This window comes from Vulpes vulpes, chromosome 15 (genome assembly GCF_048418805.1).
Source record: "Vulpes vulpes isolate BD-2025 chromosome 15, VulVul3, whole genome shotgun sequence".
NCBI classification, from domain to species: Eukaryota; Metazoa; Chordata; class Mammalia; order Carnivora; family Canidae; genus Vulpes; species Vulpes vulpes.
In genome coordinates, this window is record NC_132794.1 from 10,770,131 (window position 1) to 10,785,838 (window position 15,708).

Here is a 15,708-nt window from a genome sequence, read left to right on the forward strand (position 1 = left end):
ATAAAAGCGGCACCATCCAATGCTCTGTGCCGTCCACAGAGCACATCAAGATGATCTCATTTGATCCCCACGACAACGTAGAGGGAGAACGACCACCTGAGTTTAGTATCCAAGGAAGCGTCAATCAGAGAGGCTAAAGACCTGCTGAAAACCACACAGCTGGCAAGCACCAGAGGGAGAGCAGAGTCTTCCACTCTGGGGCTTTTCCACTATACTAATAACTGACTTCCATCTTCTCTATCACTACCTCTAGGAAACTCAATAGCAGAAGATCTCTCCTCCAAACCCGAAACCCTGAGTGTAAAAAATAACATCACCAGAGGTCAGAGAAGCTTCAGGTCAATTCAACAAGCAAACAGATATCAAAGAATTTCTATTAGGATAGTGGTCAATCACTACAGAGTCAAATCTCAATGTGTTTGAGGAAGTTGCTATATATACTTCTTGAGAAAGAAATCTCAGAGCAGATTATTGTGATTATTGTTTGGATCTCATAAAACCATTTCTTGATTGTGGGTCAGGCGCTGGTTATACGCTTTGCTCAAAAGAAGTACCTTTTGCTTGTTACCTGCAACCCACATTATTGACAAAGGATGCACTGAGTACGTGGACAGCGCATTGCTCACTGAGGCATTTTAAAGGCAAAGCTAAAGAGATGTCAGGGGAAAACAGTGCTTAGGTTGACAAGAAAAGTTTGCCACGCTCAGAAGCTTATAAACCTGTTGCTCCTTTCGTGATTTGTCCTCATACTCTGATTATGGTTCATTACCGGCCAGCTTTACCGTAGCTCACTTAAATGACAACGCCCCTAGAGGATGTCCCTGCACACCGTGAGGCACAACAGAGATCTCCTGAGAAATTACAATAATTTCTAAGATAAACTAACCAAAGACATTTTTCAAGATTTATGAAGTAACTTACCCTCCTCTAACGTGCTGCTGATTGTGGGCAGAAATCCTGTAAGGCAGAGCTCGATCGCCAAGGTTTTCCAAGTGCCTCACTATCGCCCCTCTGTCCATCAGGGCTTCTATGGTACGTTTCAAAGCAGCAGCAGTCTCTGGCTGTTTTTTTGTTTTCATTTTTAAAGAGAAGAAAAAAACAGAATCACTATATGAACTAGAACGATTAAGTCTGGTCAGTTCCAATCATAACAGCTCTACTGGTAGGGGAAAAAAAGCAACAAAATAACTGTTTTGCTAACTTAAAATTTAAAGAGAGAGACATTTAGTGTAAGGATATGAGATAGCTCACAGATACGAAGGAAAATCTGAAGAACCAGGCCTCGGAGAGTTCAGGAACCAGAGCAGCTCCAGGGATCTGGGAGGCAGGAACTAATAAATGGCTTCTTCAGAGCACCTTGGCCAGGATGAATCCACGCCAATCATTGTCAGTCCTTGTATCCCATGACTCAAAATCCAAATTCCAGGGCAAGAGCATCCCATCCTTTTGGCAGGATACTTTGATTGACCATCCCACCAGAACCATAGCCAGTGGGAAAAGGGGTTGTCCCCAAAGAAAAACAGGGAGATTATAACCAAAAGGGGAAAAGGATGACTAAGACCCAATCTCTGCTCTCTTGGAGCTTACAATCTAATAAAAGGATTAACACAAAAAGTCACATCAGAAGACCAGAGGGCAGAACACAGGAGTGACAGAGGGACTAGAGAGCTTGTGAAAGGCAGCACACTCAGCTGGGAAAATGACTGCATTAAAGAGAAGTTTGAGAGGAGCCCTCTGATGAATGACAACAGGAGATGCAAAGAACCAATGAAACAGGATCTGAGTAGAGGAAAGGCAAGAACTAGTACAAGTGCCCGGAGGAAATGACTAGGAGTTCGACCGGATGAAGATCAGGACACAGGAGGGCTGAGAGGCAAAATGTTGGGTGCAAGCATATAAACACTAAATACCTGTTTAAAAAAAAAAAAAAGAACAGTATAAAATCCCACCACACAGAGATAGAAAAGTTTGAACTTTGGTGAATTCCTTTCCAGATGTCTCTCTTTACATATGCACACAAAGATACTTTACAGGGTAAACCTGAAAGCAGCAAGTAAGATTATGTGGCAAACGAGGCGGAGATGTGGCCAAGGAGGGGCCCCAAAATCCAGTGGCTGAGAAAATGGTATGGTTACTAACAGCTAAAGGGAAATATGCAGGAGCTGGCTGGGGACAATTTTAAAGGATGAACTTCACATGCTGGTGAGCTGCTCAGGAGCTGCCCAGAGCTCCTCAAGGTTGATCTCTCAAGATGTAAACCTTAAGTTCAAAACAGCAGAGTGGGTTAAAACTGCACAGGGGATCCCTGGGTGGCGCAGTGGTTTGGCGCCTGCCTTTGGCCCAGGGCGTGATCCTGGAGACCCGGGATCGAATCCCACGTCGGGCTCCCGGTGCATGGAATCTGCTTCTCCCTCTGCCTATGTCTCTGCCTCTCTCTCTCTCTCTGTGACTATCATAAATAAATAAATAAAAATTAAAAAAAAAAAAAGAATCATCTGCACAAGAGGCTGTCCGAAGTCCCCCCCCAACTCCTGCCCCAGGAGTAGGGGGACCATGGAGGGAGGGTGCAGGGGCAGAAGACATAAACAGAACCTTGGCGAGCATGACTGTGTGGGGGCTGACAAGGGAGTTCCAAGTCAGAGAAGCAAACGGCAAAGACAGTCCAGCAGCACAAGGAAAATCAGGCCCAGCTTATCCCAGAAACTAGAAGACTGAAGACTCCAGAAAGACAGGGTGGAGGATGAAAAGAAAGCAAATGCCACAATATGGTGGTTGCACGGTCACACAGGACGGGGTAGAAACTAGATGGCAAGTTTCCAGGGTAGAGGTGGGACAGCAATGAAGAGAAAGAAAAAGCACCAAGGCCTGAGGGGCAAACTAATTTTAGCAGGATGTCTTAGGAGGCAGAGGACAGGAGCAAGTTGGTAGTTAAAGAAGAATGACCCAGGCAAGGGGATATAATGTAAGATGTTTTAAGTAACAACAATGGCAAGTCTGATTTACTGTGTAACTGCTGCGAGCCTGGTACTGGTCTAGTGTTTTATTGTTACATATTTAATCTTCACTGAGGAAAAAAAGAGCAAAGGTTTACAGATTTGGAAATTGGGGCCTCTGGGAGATGCCATGACTTTGAGAGGACGGGGGCGGGGCAGCTAGTACGCAGAAGAGCCTGATGCAAGGGCAGGAACACTGAGGGAAAAACCGGGGGTGGGGGTGGGGGTGGGGATGAGAGGGGAGGGTAGAGGTGCCAGAGGACCCCTCAGCAAGGAAATGGGACACTTCTCAAAGACAGAACTGGAGGGATGCAGGCAAAGAGATCACGGAGTGCTTGAGTGAGTAAACTTAAAGTTACCTTCCAGTGGCTCATTTCAGATCTAGTAAAAAGAATACTGGAGAATCATGTGAAGTGTGCACTCCAGTAATCAAAGAAAATATACCATTCCTATAAATTTTCTTTCCAATGAATTCTGTCAAAATGCTGTGAATGCACTATTAGTTTATGGTTTATAAATAAAAGTTTTACTTTCATCTCACACTGTAGCCCACTAGGGATTTTTTAGATTCCTACTGAAAATTATATTTATGTATTTAACCAACTTTATGATAAAATAGAAATTTCTTGCCAACAATAAAAATAGGGGCCCAAATCACTTCACATCAACACTAACCAGATAAAAAGTTTATGGTACTTTCTCCTTACAACTGTATACAAATGTCGTTTTATATAGTTCTAATCAACATGGAGACTAAATTCATATCACATTTCATTAGTTCACAGACATTTCCGTATTTCTGCAGAAGCCTCATTCCTAACAGCAGGGTAATATTTCATTTCATTAATAATGCCATTTCTTGACCTGGTGTTGCACTAATTAACTTGTGGTAAGGCAAACTGTCTTACCAAATGAAGATGTGGGGAAGTTTTTTTTTTAAAAAACCCAAACTTTGATGGATTACAGTCTTCTGATTAGCTATCCAAACCATAAATTTTAATTTCAGTTTTTCCAGATTAAAAAAGAATGTATCTCAATAACTCTTGTCTTTGTTTAAATTCCAACTAAAGTGCTTACAGTTTGAAACATGGTGTGACCCCCCTCTGAAGAGCTTCTGAAGTAAAAACTTTCCTTCTTTCCAAAAAATGGGTAAAGCCACCTAACAAGAATGTAACTCTAGGAAAATATCAAACTACATTTTGCTTGACTTTAAAGGTCAAGATCAAATTGTAGACGGCTGCGAGGGCCACATTCATTTCACTGTAATTTCACAGAACCCCAAAGTTTTAAAAGATGGAGGAGCAGATATATTTCTTGTTTATTAGGGAAGCTTAACTTGTCCCATATACCTTACCTTATCACTCTACAGCATGGGTCTAGCAAATAAGGGCTTGTGAGCCATCTGCCTCAACACCTGTTTTTGCAAATAAAGTTTTATGTGAACAGAGCCAGCTCATGCATTTACATAGTGTCCATAGCTGCTTTCATGTTAAAGGCAGATCTATATCAGAAACTGTATGTCCTGCAAAGTCTAAGTTATTTACTGCCCAGCCAACACTCTGCTCTCCATTGTCATGGATTAAGGGAGACGACTGGTAAGGCCTCAATCCACTAACTGTAAAATGCACCACAAATAAAACCATGAGTCTGGGCAACTGAGGTCTGCAGACAGAGAATGCCTCCCTGGGATGGGTCATCAGGTAGACACACATGGCACCAACCTAAGTGAACAACATCAGCCTGGTTGTTCAAATCACCACAAGATTCACAGAAGTGACAACAGATTCACTATTCCAACCACAAGCTCCTAATCTCCTAATCAATCCAAGGTGCCAACTTCAACTCTCATCTGGTGAAACCTACAGTTCTATTAAAATAAAATTCTTAGGCTTCAAAACAAAATAAGACGTTCTCCTCAATCAAACCAGCACAATGTTCAATTCGTAAGAATATATGGTCTACGGAAGTAAATGATCTGGCTGTCATAACTCCCATTCACAAGGTCTCTGAACCATTCAGTTCCAACTATTCTAAGAAAGGTTGTGTGTTCTTCTCATAGGCTTCTCCTGTCTCATCTGAAAGCAGTTCCCTAAGACTTTCCTCCAATCCACCATATGGCAAGGAAACACAATCTTGGCAAGGCACAGACAGAGGGACTGAAAACATTTACTTGGAAAAACTATGGAAGAAACAATGAATGAATGTGAACAGGAATAGGAAAGCTGGGTTCCAGTCCCAGCTCATTCACAAACGAGCTACAACCTTGGATGAACTGTTAATATGTACACTCTTAAACCTGTGCTGCTGTTTTCTTGTGTGCAATATCATTGGTTCCCAACAAATTTCCTGCCTTTACAAACTTCGTATAGATAACATTTATATGTAATTCTCAAAATATCCTAGGGGCACACAAAGTTTGGAAAAATCTCCCTCTTTTCTCTTCTGCACCCCTCATCCTATTGTCTTCATCACCCAGAAGTGCTTAGACTACCCAGGTACTCTTGTCATTCTGTTTCTTTCTATACAGTATTCATGGCAATCTGTAAATACTCTTTCATCACTAGAATGTAAGTTGCAAAAGAGCAAGGACTTTTGTCCATCACAGACTCAACTATATTCCCAAAGTCTAAAACACTCCACATATCAGGGAGGCAGGCACTAAAAAGAGTAGTTAAATAAATAAATTAATGTATCAATTCCGCCTCCCTTGCTTGCTTGCAAGCAATAATGCTTTTCTTGAGGAATCTTAAATCTCCTAGGATCTCTACAATTTGAAGCGCTTTTCATACTAAATGTAGCTCACTGCCACTTAGTAATTGTAACACTAAAGCAAGCAAAATGACAATACCAGTGTTTTTCTATTTATTTCCTATTAGTGTCAAAATGCTATTTATACTAATATTGTAGTTTTAAAAACTCCAGAATTCATCTCACAGAAGTGAAACTAAATATTCATGTATTTCAGATAGCAAGTTCAAACATATATACAAACATAAATATTAAACTTAAGATTGTTCTAATTATTTGCTGATACGATAAAGTACTATCCAAAAAATTTTACACTAAATATACTTGAAAAAAATTCACACTGAATAAAACTACCAATCTTGGTCTTAATATTAATTACTGAAACTACTGATATTCAGGATGCTAAAGACGACTCAGGGAAAATCGAACAGCCAACTTCATATATTTGCAGGACTACTCTGAAAAAATAGGTACATCATATTTTGATCAGACCTTGAGATTGAGACAGGAATCAAAGGGTAAAAATTATGGAGAAACAGAGCCTCAATGTGTAAGCTGCACATTTCTGAAAATTCCAGCTATATGAATGAGTGAATGAGTGAGATGGGCTGCCATGTGAAGAAGCGAGCCTCCCTCCCAGTACTAGAAGTGCAAAGATAAAGGAGGACCATGGAACCAGTGCATTGGGTGGGAAGCTGGACTGGCTAACTTCTAAATTCCTTGCCAAGATTAAATTCCAAGACTATTCTGGCACCACTCATCATTCTGAAGGACATTCTGAAGTGAAATTGGGTTTTTAGAAAAACTACAATTGCGTGGTGGTGAGAAATACACTGATGAGGCTCAGTGCTGTTGCCAGGCAAGGCTCAGTGCTGTTGCCTGGATTTATCTTAAGGTACCAGCTCTTTAGCCCATGACTGCTCCTGCAACAATTCTCTGACAGGGTCCCTAGGAAGCCCAGGCTCCTCAGACTACATTCTGAAAACTGCAGTTCTAGAGATTCTAATGGACAGTTCCTATTATAGAGACAAGAGCAAAAGGATAGGAAAGATAAAAGGAAGGACATCTCTACTTGCCTGCAAGATAAAATCCCCCTGCAGTAAGGTTACTCAAGCTAAGAAGTCATGGGAGTACTATAAACACCACCACTGGTCAATAACCAACATTTTATCTAATTAAACATACATTCATCCCGGAAGAGAAGCTTGTCAACAAAATTTTCTTGTAAATTAGACTCTGGCAACACTGAAAATTTTAAAGCCTGTGGCCCTCAGATGCACTCAACTATCACTACAACACCCGCACAGTCCAGCAGTTAAGAGTCACACAGAACACACACAGAACAGCATGCAGCACCTACCTACACCTCACCTTTTTCACTTCACAGGAGGTGTGTGTGTGTGTGTGTAACCCCCCAGGAGCAGTAAGGAGTGAGGGAAGGCAGAGCCAGGTCAGAAAACTGTCAAGACCTGAGATAATGTAAATGTGAAAGCCTTCGTCCTTCTCTGCCACAACCTAACTCCAGAATTTATCTCCCTAAAATTTTTTGTTCTTTGACATTTGCATCTTCAAATAGAATGTCCCTGGAAATTCGGCACTAAGATTCTGACAGCAATTGAAAAAGAAAATATGTGACCACCTTTCAACAGCAGAACAGGCTTTAAGGAAAGTCTGTCACTAACAGACCTTGGAAGAACAGAATGGACAACCAACCTATCTCTCAAAACATGTAAAGTGCCAGCCCTGCCTAAGAACATCTGCAAAGTCCAACTCTGAAAATGGTTCCAAGGGAACTGGTTTATAAAATATTTTTATGTTTGGAGAACCCCTTCTGGCCCACATTTTGAATCAGGAATTGCACTCCTCCAGGTAATTAAGGGTTAAAAATTACTAAGCACAAAAGTTCTTTTAAAAATTAGTTAAGATTCAGTGAAGACAAATCCAGAACACTAAAAAAAAAAACAAAGTAAAGCTACATAAATGCATATTCAAAAATGACTACATAGTATATACTATTGTATACTGTATAACTTTGGGTTAAGTGACCAGAAGAGTACATTTTATAGGCTTTTCAAAGGTCCAAGGTAGAAAATGCTTCTAGAAGCAGAACTGCACTGCTCTACTTTGTCCATCCATCATATTTAGAAGATCATTTATAATAAATAGGGACTAACTGCTGAACAAAGCCTTAACAGGTTCTCAAAAGTGGGGAAGAGGGAAAAAGAGAAGGGAACCAATATCCATACAGTGTACTATGAAAGTAACAAATAGTAGAATGTATTGAACAACTTTTTTTATAAGCAACAGTCATGTGATCTGCACAAAGTACCTCAAATTTTTATAAGAATTTTAGATTAAAAACTGTACATTCACAGTTCAGAACGGTCACGTGATCACTGAAAGTTAGAGCCCTAAGAGTGGCTAAAACGTAGAGCAAGTGAAAAGCACCCACGAATAGGACATTCAATTTACATGATCATCTTTATGAAACCACCTAGAAATCTTTATTGGGAAACAATTTTAAAATAGTTTTAATGACACAAATCAGTTGTAAAAGAGGAAGCATATTCCCTGATGTCTGGAAAAGGAGGGAGGGCAAACAATGTACATACCATATTCTATGGGCATCAGAAATACAGGCTGAACCTGATGAAACTGCCATTTGAGGGGATCAAGTATAGTCATATACAGACCATGTCTTAAGGCTCCATCTAATTTTTTATCTGTAAACATTTTTCCCAAAGGCATCTTCGAGCCAAGTATTTCTTGGCTGCTTCTGGTGAAATGCACCTCCAAAAGGGCAGCCACAGAGATGCCACAAAGCCCCGGCCCTTTAAAAGTCTGAGATATAAACCTGAACACAGATATGTGTATATAAACTAATTAAAAAGGAAGTCAACACACACACAAGACTGAAGCAAAAAGCATCAATGTTACACAAACTCCAAAGGAGCAGCTACTTGTGACCAGGAGGCTAGAGAGAGCGGATTACCACCCCAGCTGGGGCAACAGGCTACTTCCTGTGCTTCTGTGGCTCAGTGCACCTCAGCAGACTCCGACAACTCTGTCCCTGCGGGTCGTATCTCCCAGATCTGACCGGATTCTTTGTCAGGACCCTCTCTCCCCCTCCACTCCCTGCTCTCCAGCTCAGGGTCTCAGGGAGGGCTCATCCCCTCCAGGCTTCAGCTCACCAGCAGGTCTGGACTAACAGGAGGGAAGAACAGAAGATTCGGATGGAGTTTATATTCGGGGCAGAATCAATGGGCACTGTGTGTGGTACACACAGAAGCCATCGCTGGTGTCCATTCAAGGCGACTTTTTTTGCTTAGCACGTTAAGAGTTCAGTTTCCTCAAACCCTCAACTATATATATACTACTGGCAAAAATGTGAACTTTCTGGAGGACAAATGGCAGAATGTATTTGTTTCAAATGTGTATATCTTCAATCCCACCACCACTCCTAAGAATTTACTCTGAGAAAACTGCCATACCCATGCACAAGAACTTAGCTATGAAAAATCTCACCATAAAGTTATTAGGACAGTGAACAGAAATGTAGTTGTCCCTTAAGACTGGCTCACTAAATTATTTTCCCTGAATAAACCAGTATGATACAGCCATTTAGGAAAAAGGATGTTGATCCTTATATAAGACATAAAAAACATTTTAATAAAATTAAAAATCAGCATGTAAGGCCAATCCCTATTTCTTTTTGAAAGACCAATAACAAAAACAAAAAGAAGTACTTATATACACATACATGGAGAAAAGGTTTGGATGAACATACAGCAAATTGTTACTGCTTTTCTCTAGCAGTAAGATGAGAGGACTACTCTTTTGTTTTTTTTTATACTTTGCTTTATTATCTGATATTTTATTTTATTTCATTTTATTTTCCTTTATTTTATTTTATTTTATTTTACAATGAGCAATAAAAAGGTGTTTGAGAAACAAACTTCTGTTCGGGAAAATTCAGTTTTGATTTATTTAAAAAGGATTTCTTCCCCTAAGTCTACGCCAACTGCTTGCTGTCTTACTATGGATGCCATAATTTGCGAATTTTGTGCAGAAGTCCTAAACTCATGCCTCAAACATTTAGAACTAATTTGCTCCATATCCATACAGAGTTTTAATAATATAATAATCAGACACGTATCAACGGATAGCTTTCAGTGTTAGTGAAAGAGCCTCACCAGTTGTACTTCTAACATCATGAGCTGTGACACTGGCTACTCTATTCCTTGGTAATCAGAAAAACCGGAAATCTGTGTCAGGAGCCTTGAGATCACTGGTTCTAGAATCAGAGCCAACCTATGAGATGTGACAGTACAGGATCAAGTCTGGCCCTGAGAACACACTGGCCAATAAATCAAGGTGATGAGAAGAATAAGAGGAGCTTGACCACGTTCTATGGCCACAGAGCCAAGACTGAGATTCTTGAGACCTGGGAAATCAAACACAAAAATGTATTCTTGGGGGCATGTGATGAAAATAAAAAGAACCCAGGGAAGGACTGAAGAAAAAAAAAAAAATCAGAGGAGAAAGAGTCCAATGACCACAGAGTTCAGCACAGATTAATGTGTGCCAATAACAAAGGGCAAATAATATAGCAAAGAGTCAAATTTCAGAGCATAGCTGAATTTGCCATTGTAAAGGCAGCAGGATGACCAGTCAACTTCAGCTGCAAAATGCAGTAGGCATCCAAAGGACCCCTGCAGCTAGCCCACAGTGAGACACTGATACGAGCCTCAGTATCAAAAGGTTATAAATGAATCAATTTAAAGAACTCACAGAGTAAGAAGAAAAGTCATGATAACCTGAGACACAGCTTTGTATGAATTTACTAGTTGTCAGTTACTTATGAGTCCACATTAACAGGAATTCTGTGTAGTTCAACTGTAATGCAGTTTTGTTCCTTAACCAATTTACTTGCTTCCCAGGTCTCAAGTCAATCAAAGAGTATCAGGCAGGTATTTATTTAGGGCCAAATCTAGAGGCTTCATTGTATACAACCATTTCTTCCATGATTTGGGTAAACCAAAGGAGAAGGGCAGCATCACCAAGACATCCTCTAGAGCACACTGGAATCATCTGAGGAACTTTAAAAACGAGATGCCTCAGTCTCACCTCAGATACTCTGATTCAATTGGCCTGGGAATTTAAGAATCCTGGGCACTAGCGTTTTTTCTAAAGCCCTTCAGGTGCAGACAAAGGTGAGAATCACATTCTAGTATGAAGTTGGCTGGCTTCTCATCATCTCAAAAATGAGTGATTCGAGCTGAAATGAAGTTTATAAAGGATTTTCAGCAATGATCTCCTACAACTCCAATAAACATAAAAGCTCTGCTTTTTTCACAGTGATAATGGAACTCTCCCTGAATGTGAAATGGAGAAATGACAACCCCAATAGGTGACTACTTGTGGTTAATACTACTTCAACAGCTGGAAACAATGCCAAAATTAAGACATTCGTGCTTGCTATTCTTTAGACACTTCAAAATCCACTCTTACTGGGAGATTTCCACTTCTATCTTGCCCATCCCCCCTCCAGATGCACATACAGATGAATTAAAGATGGGAAACAGGAAGACTGGCAAGAGTCCTGGTTACTATGGCAGCAAGTAAATGAAATGCCAAAGCTCATGAAACTGATAGTGAGAGCAGGAATCAGGTATACATCTTCGAGCTACCTGTCTTGCTGACTGCCCTCCTTCATGCATGATTCAGCTCCCTGCCTTCGCCTTACATACAGTTCAGCCTCTTTAGAAAGGAGGAGGCGGGGACGGGGTGGGGGACACTACCATGACACAGAGACCAGGGGAGGTAAGAACTGGCCAAAGATTTAGTGAGTAGAGGCAAAGGGATTATTAAAAAAAAAAAAAAAAAATCCTATTTACATCCTGTGAACCTTCTAAACATCACTGTATGGGTTTAAAAAAAAAAAAAAAAAAAACATGTTCATTGGCTAAAAAGGAATAGTTTTCAAAATATGCATCAATACACTCAGAAACTTGGGCTTTGGCAAGAGTCAGATTTGCATACCCTACTAAACAACAACAGACCAATAGCGTGTCCAGCAACCAGGCTATTGCAGTGGTACTTAATTCAAGTGGTGACAGGAAGGCACTTGAGGGATTGCACTCCTCTGAAAAGCAGGGAGGAGCAAAGTATAAAAGCACAGTGGAATTAAAGGAATAAAAACATCCTTCAAGATTCAGCTACTTCCTGGGAGAAGTGCACCTTTCCTTGCAATCCCAGGTCTAACCCTCTCATTCCACACACATCTTCTGAGTGTAATTACTTAAGGAATGCATCCCCTTCCCTAACTAAGCTTCTTCAAGGTCTCATCTTACTCATCTTTACTAGGTGCTAGAGATGCAAAGAACCTGGCACACAGAATGTGCTCAATAAATGTTTGATGAATACGTAAGTCAAAGAACAAATGGAAAGATGAGAGATGAGAGTTGCTAACTCAACTTAATTCACTGAAAAGGAAGAAAGATTAACCCAAGTCATAAAATTCAAGGAGAAATAAGATCTTCAACTGCAAAGAGGAAGACAGCACCATTTTGTTTTCAAAAGACAAAGATGCATAATAAAGTTGAAGCACATCCTGTTGGTTAAAAACAGATGCACAGTCAAGGAACGAGGAATAAACAGGTAAAAGAAACAAAACAAAGACAGCCAGACTCATCAAGGCACTTCTAAACTTCTCGATTCTTGGGACATAATCAAGAATCAATGGACATTCTACTCCTAGTGTACAGGATATTATATATCCAAACTCAGACTTTGAAAAGCTTTGAGAATTTCTAGAGACTGAGTCAGCAAGTCATACCGTCTCTATGTACTATGTAGAGACAAAAGGATTATACGCAGTCTGCCAGGGGGGAGGCCAATGAAATTTCATAGTACAACTGGAAGGAGAGTGCAAGCAACGAAATGGTAGTCCTCATTTTGTCATGTTTATTTCCCACCCTACCCTCTAATCTCAGTGTGTACCCTGGAGTACTGTATCAAACCTGGAGATCACATATAAAAGGGATATCAACTGGCTCAACGTTGTCCAGAAAAAAAATAAGACTGACAGGTAAAGGGTCTGAAACCCAGGTCCTGGGCTGCACACTGAAGAGAATGGAGAAGATGAAGCCTGATTTTGAGACTTAAGTGTGTATTTAAATACTCAAAGAGAAGGAAAGATAACATTTCAGAGGCAAGACCTGAACTATCAAATTACAGAGGCAGACTGGAGGTAAGAAACCCCTTTAAAATCAGAACTTCGTGAAAACAAAATGCACATTCTGGGAGAAGGGACTGATATAGTTCCAGTTCCTTGTGGGTGGTGGTTACATGGGTGTTGGCTTCACATGTACAGCTGATCTCTATCATTTGTGGAACACATATATCCCAGCTCACCTACTAAGTTTGTTTGTAACCCCCAAATGACACTCCCACCACTTCTGCAGTCATCTGAGGACATGAATGTATAGACATGGTGGAAAATGTGCCACCCCATACACACATTCCCAGCTGAGGTCCAACAGCCAAGGATCTGCCTTGTTTCAGATCTCCCATGATAAAGCAGGTGCCTTTTTTGCAGCCTATATAGAGCCATGTTTTTCGAATTTTTGTGTTTTTTGAGTGTTTAAAATGCCCTCAAGTGAGGTGAAGCACCGTCTTAGTGTTCCTAAGTGCAAGTAGGATGTGATGTGTCCTACTTGCACTTATAAACGTATTAGGTAAGCTTCATTCAGGGCATGAGTTAGGATGCTATTATAGGCTTTGAGCTCAATGATCACGAATCAAAAATACATATTAAATATGATGTCTTTATGAGAAACACACATAACGTGAAGTTATGTATCAGTCAGTTAATTAAAATGTAGTGAGACCAGACAGAGGTTCACAGAAACCTAACCATGTTAAGTTTAGGGGCAATGACTCAAGGGGCAATGACTCCATATTCACTAATTCAGTGTTAGAGGCAACTTTACAGAATGTAATGTAACTACCAGAAATAACAATAACTAACCACTTTCACTATGCTGCACACCTGTTCATGCTTCATGGATGCTAAATTTCACATGCAAAAAACGTTTTGATAAGTAAGCTTCATGTATTATACAGAAGATAAAATATGCAATTTCTAAGGTCCCTTCGAAATGTTAACAATCACTAGCTTTGCACTTACAGAGATAAGCAGAATTTTAAAACTCAACTGTGCTTCTGGCTGTCAACATGCTCCTTCGGGGAAGGGCAGAAATAATGGGCTCTAAGCTCTGAAATTTCAACTTTCAAATTTTAAGTGAAGAGGGGTTATCAGGACTTTCCAGATGTTGGAAGATTCAACACAAGCATTTAATCATGCTCCCTCCTAAAAACCTCCTAAAAACCTACTAGTAAAGGAATTTTTTTTTTAAAGGTACAAGTCTGAGTAAGATGAGAGAAAACAGCAATTCAATTTTAGAAGCAAGCAAGCAGATGGAAGAAAGAAGCAATATGGAAAACCGAGAATCAACCATACTTACACTGGAGAATTCCTCAAAAGATCTGAGAACTGGCAACACTGGGTACACCTCTGAAAGTGGGAGTGAAGTGAGAACCAGAATAAGGTTTGTCAAAAGTACAAGGAAAACTGGATTCCTAGATGTGAGTTTAGAAGTTTATCCTCTGGAGTGGACAAAACGGATAGAAACCTCGGGACTGAAGGACAAACACACAGCCTTAAGTGAGGGTTCCACACCAAAAAGAGATTAAGAAAAAAATGCATACTGAATGAGACCCTTGTGTTCCTTCTTCACTTACTTAGCTCCCAGAATAATGATCCAAGGCCTTTTATTCTCCAGTCAAAAACTCAAAGAATATTTCTTCGGGGAATCTGACCTGTTCAAAAGATACCTCAGAGTCATCCAACAAACAGCCATTGAAGGCCAGCCAAACAATGAAGCTGACAAGCTCCACCCACACGTTCAGTAGTCCATCCTGTTAGATATAAGCTGACAACCAAAGATCAATATACATTTGAGAAAAGCCTTTATTGGGAGAGCCCAACACAGGAAAAACTGGAGTAAAACAACTGTTTTCTCTTCCTGCAGTGTTTATCTTGAGAGATGAAAAGATACAGCATTCATAAAACAAGAGACTATAAGAAAAGAAAGATTGAGGGAACAAAGGATTACTGAAAAATTAAGTATCCGAGAAATTCTTTTCTAACAGAAAGATTGGGCGATGAAGTTTAGAAACACCTGTAGAAAGTGCAAAACAGACAATTAAGAAAACTAAAAAACAAAAGCTGTATGAAATTAACTGAACCAAACCATGTGGTCTAGAAGTTGAACAAAAGGGGTTCCAGAAAGGAGAAAACAGGGAGAGTCATCATCCTAGAAATGAAAGATACAGGTTTGCCAAATTGAAAGAGCCCACTGAGGGCCAGGACAATCAAAGGAAAACTTTCAAGGCCTGTAATAATGAAATTTCAGAACACTGAGACTAAAAGCTAGGAAAGAAATGGTCTTATGCTTACAAATCTCTGAAGAAAAACTTTCCAATCTACAATTCCATATTTGGCAAAACTTTTAAAAGGTATTTATGGACATGCAAAAACTTTAATTCTAAGGAGTTGGAGAATTGAAAAAAAAAAGTTAATGTGTCAATATCATCCAATTTCTTGCAACTGGAAGGGAGATGCATATAATAGGAGAAAGCTAAAAAGAACTCTCTAGCACTCATTTAGAATTTGGAGGCATCAGTAAGTATGTATGAATTTCCTACCTGTTTACTGAAAAGCACCTTGAAGAATGGGCACACCTAGCTCTGGTTTCTAAATCCTATTCCCTACTAAATGCCTCATCCTGATTAGGGCAGGGGAAATACAAGCTAACTATGAAAACATCTCACTGTTTTGGGAAATAAGAAAGTGTGCATGATGGAAATGTGTCATGAAGGACACAAACTGGCCTGCAGAATG

At 40.1% G+C, this 15,708-nt stretch overlaps 1 protein-coding gene across 1 annotated transcript in view; it reads right to left on the reverse strand.

The window, feature by feature from the left end:
- MRPS6 (mitochondrial ribosomal protein S6) overlaps positions 1 to 15,708 on the reverse strand; it is a 65,249-nt gene that overhangs the window by 14,517 nt on the left and 35,024 nt on the right. Inside the window, exon 2 of the mRNA XM_025985182.2 lies at positions 922 to 1,061. Within this exon, the coding sequence (XP_025840967.2) occupies positions 922 to 1,061 (140 nt within the window). The remainder of the gene's footprint in view (positions 1 to 921; positions 1,062 to 15,708) is intronic.